The following is a 13,029-nucleotide window of genomic DNA, read 5'->3' as shown; positions in this document are numbered from 1 at the left end:
TACCTGTTTCAGTAACAGTGTCAGACAAATATAATGCACACATTCATTTTTAGATGAGGATAAAGGATATTGTGTGTTTGTAAGTTACATGTTCGTTTCTAAAGTTTTTTCATGAAAGTGAAACAAGGGCAAGGAATACAAAGATTAGACTTCTGCCACTAAACAAATTGATGATTTTGAATTTGGATGGTTTTCATACCATTTCATTTTTCTCATTTCAAGGACAGTGCTTCCAGACACAATAGCCAGTCCTAGTATCCTACCCATGTGTAACAAAGAATCATTTTTATTTATTAGACACCTTTACATTGTGGTGTTTCACTGATGTAATTACTGAGCTAACTGTTTTATTAAAACCGAACTATTTTACTTTTAAAATCCCAAAGAATTACATTCATCTTAAATTATGCACTTACGTTTCCGAGAATGCCTACTAATCTTATTAGTCATATGTTAACAAAGCGATTTCTTTACTCCCTAGGAGACCAAAGAGTAATATATAATGTCTGTCATTTTTATGAGCCAAATATCACATGATTCAAATCATGTTAGTGAGCTGGTTTATTTTTATTCTGTATTCCAAACTATTCATTCTATTTAAAAAATTCCAGGTTTCCTGGCAGTGGTGCAAGTATGGAATAAAATACACAGAGCTCCGCCTAAATCAGTGATGAGCATAATTTTCTTTTCAAGTCCAAAAGTTTATAATCCCTAGAATTCTCCCTTCAGATGAAAATGTAGACACTAAACATTTAAAAATTATTCAGAAAACACTCCTAGGACTGAAGAGAATGTGATAGAAAATAAAAATGTGGTGGAAATAGGGAAGAGTTTAGAAATTGATCCGTCCATATGATTGTGCTAAACCTGAATACTGTCACTTGAAATGCATTATCATCTTTGCATAAACTTTTTAGCTGTGAGGAATGGCATGCTGTCCAGTGGCCACTGTCATCTATCATAAAGGAGCAAACTGTAGTGATTAACGAAAAACTGTAAAAAGATGGAATGGTATGTTGCAGCTTAGTTGTTTACTTGTGGAAACAGAGAAAACTAATTACGTTCTAAAAAGAGTGCAGATATGTTTAAAAATGTACAGAATAGTAATTTCATATTGGCGTATTTGAGGGTGTGCTTACAGCTTGAATCAATGTTGTAGCTAAACAGGGTTGGAAATAAGATCACTTAAAGGTAGTGTAACTGTTTCCTGCTGTTCTTAAGCACTGAAAAGTGAGACAACACCAATAACTACCCAGGAGAAGCTTCTAAAATGCATACCTCAGACAAGGAATGTTAGTTTCCAACATTGAACTTTGATAAACACAATGAGGAACTTATGAATACGTTCTGTATTTTTAAAAAGATGTCCAGAATCTGTTTTGCTGCTAGTGTTACAGCAAGGAAATACGTATCAGTAATTGCAGCTATAATCCACTTTCCTTTTTGCTTTTGTTCCAAAATTCCTCAAAAATTGAGCGTGTCAAAAGTAGCTTGAACTGGACATGGTATTTTAAATACTTTTTGACTGGCCATAACAATTATTTCTACTAGTGGAAAAAAAATAGGAGTAGAAAATACAATTTTTCACTTCCAGAGTGCCAAGAAATGTGTTGTTTATAGTAAAAGACTGATTTTGTGTGCAGTAGTGAAAACTGGGTTGCTGAGTTCTTGCTTGTAAAAACTGACTTGCAACTTCTTTCCCTCTACATTTTGTGTATAGAATTGTAAAGTAGGTGTCTAGAACATCAGCATTTTAAAGGCACTGATAGCTGGCCAGATCCTGTCTCAGGAGTCCAAGGAATTTTCTTTCCTTTTTATCACTGTTTAGCACATAACTTCCCCTGCCCTTTCCTTTCTGTAAGAGGAGAATGAAGTCCGCTTTTGTTAAAAAAAATGACTTGTTTTGTCCGTTTCTGTTTCTCCTTTTTCTCTTGATAAAACTTCTGATTGGGTTCTTCTCATTTAATCCCAGCAGAAACAAAGGATTTAGGGTCTGCAAGATCCTGAGAGAAAAAGGCAAGAATAGAAATAATGGAATCAGATGTGATCCTCTTTCCCCTGATCTCAGTAGTGCATTTAGCAGACCGGTCTGTAGCTGTACACAAGACTGCCTTAACTATCCATAGGCAAGAACCTCTTCTAAATTGCCTCTGCTCCTATCGCCACATCAGTGAGACTGGCCAGGCAATTCCATGTAAAGCAACAGGGAAAACATTAAGGAAAAAACTGGCAGATGCTTTCACTTCAAGGTTTTCAAAGGAAATAAAATGTGTAGCCTGGCAAATGGCCCACTAAAATGGTATATACTATATATACAAAAGATCTAGCCAGCTAGCTTGTGGTTTGTTTTTTTCATAGGAGTATCTTGCCTTCATACTGCAGCTGTCTTAGTGAGAAAGATATTCCATAAAACCCAGATCCTGCAAGAAGGGAGAAGTTGTTTGCCTAGTGGGGTTTTCAGTGAGCAATGCAGACAAACTGTGCTTTTGATTTTCTCTTCAGTTGAGAATGTACTCTGTTCTACTTTTTGGTACTTTACAAAGTGCCTTTGAGTAGTAATTAGAACTTTGTTTGGCTAATGTGCCTAAAAAGGTTGGTGGTGATGGTTCTTGCACATAAAGTATATAACAAGCAGACTTAGAGCAGTTTTAATTTCTTTGAACCTAACGATGTCTTTTGTACATATCTTGTTTCAGAATTAAAGTGGCTCAGCAATCAGTAAGCAAGTTGACTGCAGAGAAGAAAGTTGAAACAAAGAAAATCAATCCTACAGCTAGCCTGGTATGATGTGTTTCTCAGCATGACATTCAGAATGTTTTTTGTGACACTGTTCTTGTCATTCAGGATGATGGTGGGTTTTTGTTCTTGTTGAAGTGTGATATAGTATGCTTTGACAGTTTAAGCATAGCAAGTTGTTAGTCTTCCCAAAGAAAAGTCTTTAGGCTTATGCCCTACAGTAATGCCCTACAATAATTAAAATTAAAGCATGGTTTAGATGTGCCTAAGCATGGTTCTGCTGTTTGAGATAACAAAATACAATGAGCGCTGCTTTTCTGGTTATTTCCCCTCTGCCACTAAAGTCTCTTGTATTTTCTTTCATGCTATGTAATGCATTGGGGCTCACTGTATATATTTGCCCAATGGGCAAGTGTCTTCTTTTCTTCAAAACCTTACAAAATGTTGTTTGCTCTGTTGAATATGGTAGAAGGGATTGAATCCCCATTTTGTTCCTTACTGTTTCCCAGTTTTTTTCATAGGTCACAAAAAGAGGACTAATAATTGACACTGTAGATAAAAATGTTTTTTATCTTTATGCAAGGCAAAGATGTTAGAGTCACATTTCTTAAACTATGGGATGCGAGAGATTAAGGGAAGGAAATGTTCATGAAGGAATCGGTATATTATTTCCATTCCCAACACAGCATATCAATTGCAGGACAGGCGGCAGAGGTATGATTGACTAAACTTTGTTGGGAAGACGAAGAGGTCATTAGACAACACAATCTGCCTAATGCTAAATTAGAGTCTTTATGTCAGCAGAAACCGTTCTGGACAAAAGGTGTTAAGAGTCACAGTAGAAATGTATCTAGTTTTCTCTAGCTGCACTAGTCTTCACAGAGATGCTGGTTAGTCGGGGTATTTTTAAAGGCACACGGTATTTGACAACTGAGTAGCTAAAGCAAGCTTAGTTTCCCTACAGTAAGTAATGCAGTGGTTGAGAGCCTCCCTTGAGTGTTCCAGGAGGGGTTTTTTTTGTGGTTTTTTTTGAATTAAGGAAAACTCTAATCTGCTGTGACTCATTCAGTACTTCTTAGTATTCTAGACTAAATGCTTATGGCAACTTGAGAGAAGATGGAAAATTAGAGGAAAGAATGATAATAAAGCACTTTTTTTTAACAACAGAAAGAAAGACTACGTCAGAAGGAAGCCAACGTGACTGCCAACTGAGAGAAGAAAGATGAAAATGATAGCGTGTCTTAATACTTTTCATGATGCTTTACTACACCCGTGGCCCAGGGAGCACCTTATGTTAGCTATTGAATTCTGCTTTGCTGATCTGTTCCAAGACAATCCACTAAAGATTTTTCAGTTCCTTCAAAGGAGTTTGTACTTTCAGAGGAAGGAGTTCTAAGGTGTTTTTTACTTGGGAATTCAGAATGATTTTCTGTAATTCTTCCTCACATTGCTTAAAATGCATCTGGTTGTTAATGGTTATTTAAAGTACTCTATATGTAATGCAATAATATGGAAAAGCTAAAATGAGAATTTTGGATGCTGGGTTAAGTAATGACTAACAACCTGTAGGTTATTTACAGGGCTTTGTGTAGATTAGAGTGAATATGCCATTCAGCTCACAAAGGACTATTACATAATATTTTTTTGTTTACTTCAGCAGTAAGTAATTTTACAGTGTCTTGAGTATTGGATGCACCTTTCTAAAATTGATTAAATATAGTTATAGATTTATTCTGTATTTTACTATAAATATTTTTATAGAAGCCTCAGCTTATGCCACACATTGAAATGAAAGCAATATTTTGCACATTAAAAGGAATAGCTTCAAATTCTTTAGCTGTATGATCAATGGCATAACTGATTCATTATTTTTATGGTTTCAATTTAACATTTCCTAAATTCTGAGCTCCAAAAGAAAAACGATTAAGAAATATATTTTTATTTCAGCATGTATTGAAACTACCAGTTCCATAAAATGATGTCTTTATTATTCATTGAGCTAAAATATAACAGTGTGTCTCCATGAAGTTATACACTTGCCATTTAATCTCTGGCTTTCAAATCTATTGAAAGCTTTCTGTTAAAAAATTAATAATTCTCTCTAACATATATTTTGCAGCCTGGTCTTGTCCTGCTATATTTATGTGAAGAATGTATCCAGAATATATATATATATAATAATTTTAAAAGTAAAACTTGAGGAAGAAATAAGAGTTTGCTGTCATCCTGTAACATTGTCATAATTGCCTGTGAAGTAACAGAGCCTGAAAAAAAATCCACCGAACATCCACTGTTGCTTGAAGATTCTGACTGCATTTTAAGGATTCAGACTCTTAGAAGTAAAGATCTTGAAGCAGAAGTTAATTTAACATAAAACAGAAAATTGACAGTTAAATACAAGCATGATAATGGCCTATAAATATGAAGAAAAAATGGAGAGAATATGCTTCTTCTGTCCATAAGAGAGAAATCCCCTTCTTTATGATAATGGTATCTGAAATTGGATAGGAAGATAAATTAGGTAAAGAACCAAGTACAAAAGACACTGTGGGCAAGGCATTAGTCCTTTCACTTAGTAAACAGAAAGGATACATGTGAGACAACTTCATCAATAGAAATGAACACTTGTTGCTCAGTTGTTGGTGAATGTAGCTTGAAGATTTCATATATTACAGGTTTCTTAAATGAGTCTCTCTCTCATTCTTGCATACATAAAAATAAGGGAATCAAGATTGCCCAGTATGTTTTGGAGTATCTAGCTGCTATGGATATACTTGAGAAACGTAAGCATAATTCTTATGAAAACAGTCAATAATAGACCAACAAAAATAACTAAGTTTTAGTTCCACTATTTCCATTGCAGAAAAATAAATTACAAAGATTTGTTTGGTTCTATCATTCCAAGTTTTCTGTCTTACACCAAATAGATAAACTACATTTATTTCCAATATTATCAGTGATAAATAACAGGAGCAATAATGCTTATAACAACCAAAGAACAAGAGCAAGCAAGGCAATTCTGATGAGTCTTTAAGCAAACAACTGTTGAATTTTGATATGGTTTTCTATCACGAAGATAGTGTATATTGCAATTTGAATTAATTGGGAATTTTTCAATGAAATGTTTTATTTGGAATACTAATCAACAAAAGTAGCAATGTTTGTGAAAAAGAATTGATCTTGAAAATTCTCATTAAAATATATTATGGCAAGAAGTTTTTAAATTATTGAAATAGCCTGTTTCAAAATTTCTATATGTGAAGTTTCATTTTTCAGTTCAGACTGACTTTTCATTTTGAAATGTTGAAAAATGTATATAAAAAGGGGTTAAAATTAAAATTTTTGATGTAAAGCATTCCTTGATCAGATTTATAATTTTTTTTTCAGATTATTAACTAGCCAAAGTTTTAAGAATTTAGGCTATTTTTCAGAAGTCTTCAAAACTTATGTAGCACAGAGGCATTATTTCTTCCATATCTCTAGTTGTTGCAACCTTTCTCTCAAGATGGAGGTTTAGCTTACAATTTCACCTGTGACTTAAATTGTCTACTAGTAGTTATACTGTTTTTAAGTGAAGTAGAAAAAAAGTGCATCTAGAGCATTTGTCTCATTCTCTTACTCAAGACTTTAAGATTCTCGGATGGAATTAATCAGCTAAATTTCACACTGACACCCCTACAGGTACCCAGAGGTGTCATCAAACCGTGACTAATGGTATTCTTGCTGACCTTAACTAAACTTGAATTAAAGAAGAGATATTAACAGATATTACATACTGTGTAAACTGTTAAATTATGAAATGCCTAGGTGCTACAGATGTAACAAATAGGCATCAACCAGCATTCATCTTGAGGTCACCAAGTGTCATCAAAAGTTATGTTTTAAGTTTAAATTTAGTTTGGTGCCTGACTTTAACTGGATCTTTCTAATTTGAGGGGTGAAGAAAAGGAGTACAGAAAGGGAAAAGAAAGAAAATAAAAAGACAGAAGGGAACAAAAGTCTCTGGTAAATGTCTACATTGTTGTCAAGGAAGTAAAAGTAAAGAATGGACTAAATTAAGCCAACCAACTGTAGCAAGGCAGTTACCATTTTCCAAGCTAGTTAATTTAAAATACCTCTACACAACACGGAATTTGCTTCTGTGACCACAAAGTAGATCTGTCTTGAGAATTTTTGTTTTGCTTTGTTTGTTTACTGTCCTATTGTTGCCAAGCTTCTTACAGTCTGTTAAGCAAAACACTATTAAAACCCATGTTGCTCAGTAGGTGCTTTTTACACAAAAAATGGTATGTATACATTGCTATCTTATAAACTGGATTATTAGTTTGCTAATGAATTAATTTACTAATGAATTAATTTACTAATTAAGAACTCAATTTAGGTGAGTAAATCTCTAATTTGTGAAGTGCTGTTTAATGTATTTACAATGTTACTACTTATTGGTAGTAAAATGAAAGAATTTTTAGCACCTTTGAGATATTTTTACAGTATAAATTATATTTTCATGGTGTTTTTATTAATCTATGAGAACTACCCAGATGTTTTGCCATGACTCATATGTATTTTACCATGTGCTTTATTTTAAGGTTGTAAGTGTATAGCTTGAATAATATATATACTTGTGTATTTAACTTAGACATTTTTTCAACAAAACAGAAACTGTGTTCTTCAGTTTCTGTACATACGGAAAATGCAAGTCCAGTGGTTGGAATATTCAGAAAGCAGAGAGAAAAATAATTGAGCATCAGCAGTTCTAGGAAGGGTGGAGCTTATACAGGATTTCAAACTTTCTGACTTGCTGAGGATATTCCTCCAACAGCCAGGGTATCCCTGACCAGTCTAATTGTTTTCTACATAGAACATGAACAAAATATTCTGTTTTCCATATGAGGCACAGGATTCTTACTGCCCTGATATTCTAGTAAAAAATAGCAGTTTCTTTCTCTGATCTAAACATCTTTCCTACCTGATGAATATGAGGCAGTGGAAGACTGTATTTATATTGATATGATGCCTTAATCTTGTGTGGGTGTGAAATTTCTGAAACACCCCAACAAGTAAGAAATATGTATCTCATTACAGCACTGATGTGATTTTGAAAATCCAGCTCCATAATCTGTGTTTAGGCACCAGGCTAATATTAAAGTGTCAGAAAATCATATCCATCTAGTTTTTGCTTATTCATGGCCTTGTCTGGATCTTGTTTAATTTTGTTATGGATCTCACTCATTATTTATTCACTTTAAACTCCTTTAGACTTTATTAATTTATGATAATGGGTTTCAGGATTTGCTGTCTGGAGAGTTCTCTTTGGCTTTTCTCTTATGAAGATAAGCCTATATATTTGCATATAAATATGAAGATAGAATGTTAAGAGATAACTTGATTGTAGTCAATAAGTTGCTTCAGAGAGGGAAAATACTAGGAACTAAGTGGCTCCTTGAGCTAGCAAGGAAAAGTATCACAAAAAAAAAAATCTGAAAATTAAAAACAGAAGAGATATTAAAATTAGAAGTAAATTCCAAACTGTTAGTAATGAGCCTAGTTAACCACAGAAAGAAGTTAGCAAAGGTAGTTGTGGTTTGTCCATTCTTCTCTGATGCTTTCAAATCAGGTTGGACGATCTTTCTGAAAGGTTGATGTAGTCTAATGCAAATTACTGGACTCAGCTCAGATGTGCTAAGCTGAATCCCATGTACATTGACTTTCCAGATCACATAGTCTCTCTCAACAGAAAAATCTAGAAGTATGTCAAAAGACCCAATAAAAAAATATTTATTTTGTCATCTATAAAGACAAAATATTCATAGCCAAGCAACTCTTTGTTGTGATTTTAAATTTAAAATATCACAAATAGTGTGGTGTAGAACATAATGCAGGAAACGATTCTCAAATCAGCAATCTAATACTGAGGAAATACAAAGCCTTTTCATAGAAGCTGTTACTGTAAGTGCTTATATACACGAGTAATTTTATGTATATGAGTGTTCTTGCGGACCACAGTTAAAAATATCTGTAGAGGACATTATGGGGTCATGGAACTGAACAATATCTCTTTTTGAATCTTGTCATGAGGATTATCCTAAGCTGTTCCTGTATGGGATGTGGATTTCTTTTCTGTGGTGGGATCTGCCTCAACAGCTAACTGGAGTTCTGGTAGCTTTTGGAGGATGGAGGATGAGGTTGTTTGCATGGAATATTTGCCATTGGCCATCAACTCCTAAAACCACAGCTGCTGTGGAGTTACACTGCAGTACAATTCCCTGAGCCAAGATTGCCCCAGGGACTGCTGGAAGGGGGACTGGAAAATACAGTCAAGGGGTATACATTTTCAAAGGGGAAAGAGATCATAGTTATATTTCCAGATTAAAGTAGAGGCTAGCAGACTCTTCCAAAATAGCAGAAATTTTGTATGTATTCTTTAATTAGGCTATATGGATTTTCAGAAATGCTACATTCATATATTCATATATGAATTTAATTCTGTGCCTGTATTTTTGTTTTTATTGTTCATATAATTTAATATGAACAGGATCGTGTATATTTTCTTACTCTTTTACTGTGCTGTGACCACTAAAAGGTTGACTACACTAAAGGTTGACTAAAACTGTTGAGAGATCCATTAACAAGGTGCCGACAGGCAGTTGCATTTCAGGTTTCCATGTATTGCCCTGACAGGAATCTTCATATTTTCCTAAGGGTAAGAAGAATTTAGCAGCCACACCACCTGAGTTTTCAACCTCATTTAATCATAAACAGGTGGTTGTAGCTTAGGGCAAATGATGCTGCGAGATTTTGTCATTATTGATAACTATTGTTTCCACTGCAGTTACAAGTTAGCTGGGGCACAGTATAATCCTGAAGATGAGGGTGGGATGTTTTTGTGATTCCTAATGAACTGTAATGTACTTGATAAACGTAAAGTCCTAAAGCGTATTGACACGGCCTCAGATTCATGTACTATATTGACTCTGGCATACAGCATCCTTATAGGTTAAGATACAGTGACTTTAAGGAAGAAGAGCTGTAATATCTGTTCACCATTTGAAAGTCTTTCTTTAATCATTTTTAGAATCTGCAGCAAAATTTTGGTCAATCTTCTGTGATGTGAATTACTCGTTAAAAAATCCAAATGATCCATTTGCTTTCTCCCAGAAGGATCAAGCTTGTAGTTCTAATTTTTCACTTTCTCATTTGGCATGCTGTAAATACATTCCATTGTTGCTGGGCAAATGCTCATCCTATGCATCCGTTCAGAGATAACATGTTACAGAAACTGCATAACTGTGGAAATCAAAAAATGTGATTCTATTTCCTGCTGCCTGAAGCATCTATAATCAGCAAATTAAAATATTTATTGTATGGCACCTGCTGCTTATTTCTTAGCCAGTTGTAGTTCAAGGAATATATTTCCATTAGCAGCTAATGACTATGCACTGGGTAAAAGCCATGTTCTTTTTATAGTTTTTTTGTTGTTTGTTTTATTTTGTTTATTTGTTTTACTTTCTTAGAGTAAGTTTTTGTGGTGTGAGTTTATTCGAGACTAGGTGGAAATACACCATTTCATACAAAAAATAGAGCAAGATCACAGTTCTATTCTCTATTTCTTTCAAATCTGACAAGAAGGTGAAGGAACAAAACTGTGTTGTTGTTCTGTTTTGTTTTTCCATTCTGCATGAAAACAATCCTTCTTCTGATTCCTTTTCATTCCGGTTGTTCATTTTGTGTTACAGTCTAGCGTGTTTTAGGAAAGCTGTAAAGAAATTAGAAGGTTCAGGTATGAATCTCATTCCTTAAAGATTTCCTGTAATGTTCTAATTCAACAAACTGGCCCGAGGAGCTCCTGCCCTATTCCCCACTCTCCTTGTTTTATCAAAAGTAAAGTCACATAGTTATAAAACTAGTTGCTAAATGTCAAAGAAAAACTCAACTATTGGGTGAAGAGAGGTCATTTAGCTTCCAAGCCACAGTAAAGACTTACTCAGCTTTGCTGAGCATGATTTGAACCTTAGTAATTCAGCTAAACAGCTTCAGTTTCAAAGGGTTAGACAATCAGTACAACGTTTCATGCATTTCTGTTCCTTATTGTTTTACATCAAGAAAGCCTGTCTCTGAGTAGGAGGCAGAACTTGTGCATTTAATTATGTAACCAAGGCTTTTGCTCTATTTTAGACCAAAAGTATGTGTGATATGAGAATTCTATCTGAGTGTCTTTTGCATTATGTTTTATACATATTTTCACTCACTTATCAATGGGCCAAATAAAAGGACTCTGTAACATACCTGAAAACAAAGAGGCTGGTTAAAACGTCATTAAAAATATACAAAGCTCACTCTTCCTAGTTGATTTTGATTTTGATTTGAAGAAATCCATCCTCATTGAATTTCCTATTGAAGTGTTGGGATTTTGTTGGTTTGTTTTAATTCAGAGATGATTTTATATCAGATAATCAAGCCAGCTTGTCTTGGACAAGCTTCTATGGGGCCTTGAGTACTAGTCAGGTGAAATAATCCACGTGCATGCTCAACAGGTCCAATCTGCTAGCTACTGTAGCATGTACAGCATAGTTTCATCTGCATATAGCTTGAAAAAGGGAAAAACTTGAGAGGATTTTCAGGTGTCATGTTCAGAAAAGATACATCAAATGAAGTGCATTCTTGTCGTATAGCACTGGTTTTGAAATGTCACTGATATCTCTTGCAAAGGAAGATAAAGCTCATGCTCCATGTAAGATGAAATTGGATGAGGACTGTTTACAGGGAGTGGGGAAAAGTGCTATTTCTTGTACAAGTCCAGCAAAGCTGTGAATACCCAGCTAATGGCTGGCAGTATATACTCTTACAGTTTTTTGAAAATACATATTTGTTATAATGGCACTGTTTTTCAGGTATAGAACAAAAGCTGCCCCTGTCCAGGAAAACTACAAGCAAACCATATGTACTGTGAGAGCAGAATGAGTAAAATTTTAATATCATACAGGGCAACATAAAAAGGCCACATCTAATTTTCAAAAGTAACTTCAACACATTGGAATCATTCAGTGAGTCTTAGGCTTCTAAGTGCCCCAGTCTCTTTGAAAAGACGATTTAAACTTCAATGTTTTGATTTTGAAAATACAACCTGTCATTTCATACAGAATACCACTCAGCTATTACTTTCTGAAGTACAAAGCTAAAAGCTTAGTCATGTTCAAATGTACAGGAAGCAAAAATAAAGAAAGATTATTTTGGGAGGAATCAGAGTTGGCCTCTAGAAAGTGTTTTTAGTAGGATTATAGTATGATTTTCAACTTCTATTTAGTTATTTTGAGATTTTTTTCTTTTCCTTTCCAATCAATTTGAGTTGAATAGTTGCACTGTTGAACATTATTGTTGTTGGTACTCTTCCCTCTCTTCTCTCCATCTGACTCAAAAACATCAAAATACAGGCCTCTTTGGCTCTCTAACTTCTCTTTGAAGACATAGCAAAATGGCAAATTCTCTTGCAATGCTATTAATATCCTGTGTGTACCTAGCACGTTTCACAGACATAACAGGGTTTAGTCTCTCATGTCTGCATGTGATTTGCTTTAATAAAATCATAGTTTTGCCTTTATGTTAACACATACACTCAGCAGTAATATATTTGCTGTCATTTGAAGTGAGCTCAATGTTGCACTTTTCATACCACAAAATGTACTACAAAAATGGAATATTAGTATGGTTTAATATATTTTTTTCAGAAATTTAAGTCCTTTGAGTAGTTATTGGGTAAATATAATGTAAATGTCCAAAAAGAATAAGCTAAATAGATTCAGGTGTTTTTTTCCTCTCTTTACATTGTAATTACATATATGTGTGTGTGTGTGTATGTGCACACGCATGCGTGTGTGTGTTTCTACTATGTAACTGAAAGTTTAATTTTCTCAAAAACAAAATGTACACATGATTAACTTTGTAAAAGTTATTGTAATGGAATTGAGTATTTATTTTTAAACTAAATTCTTAAGGAACCATTGTCTGTAAATAAAAGACTATATTTTCCTCCTCTATTTTTGTTCGTCTTATCAATTGTATTTAAAATTTCTGTGTAAAATATATTCTTGAGATGCTGTAGGTTTTACTCTACTTTACTGATCCAGTTAATATTCCAGATTCAGTGCACTTGTTAAAAAGATACATAGTATTTTGGAGATCTGCAAAGCATTAAAATAAGTAGTTTACAGATGTAAATTTGTTGAAGATATTTTAATAAATGTTTGGGAGGATTGTGTCTGAAACAATTTGCACACATTTCTGGGGATGTGAATTTCC

At 34.1% G+C, this 13,029-nt stretch overlaps 1 protein-coding gene across 1 annotated transcript in view; it reads left to right on the top strand.

The window, feature by feature from the left end:
- The window catches only part of FMN1 (formin 1), a 143,621-nt gene extending 130,856 nt beyond the window's left edge, over positions 1–12,765 (top strand). Inside the window, exons 16-17 of the mRNA XM_048058754.2 lie at positions 2,697–2,781; positions 3,904–12,765. Of these exons, the coding sequence (XP_047914711.2) occupies positions 2,697–2,781; positions 3,904–3,948 (130 nt within the window). The 3' untranslated portion in view covers positions 3,949–12,765. The remainder of the gene's footprint in view (positions 1–2,696; positions 2,782–3,903) is intronic.
- Positions 12,766–13,029: the final 264 nt, after the last annotated feature.

The sequence above is a fragment of the Anser cygnoides genome, chromosome 5 (genome assembly GCF_040182565.1).
Source record: "Anser cygnoides isolate HZ-2024a breed goose chromosome 5, Taihu_goose_T2T_genome, whole genome shotgun sequence".
NCBI classification, from domain to species: Eukaryota; Metazoa; Chordata; class Aves; order Anseriformes; family Anatidae; genus Anser; species Anser cygnoides.
Note: the sequence above shows the minus strand (reverse complement) of the source record. Positions and strands in the feature narration are given on the sequence as shown.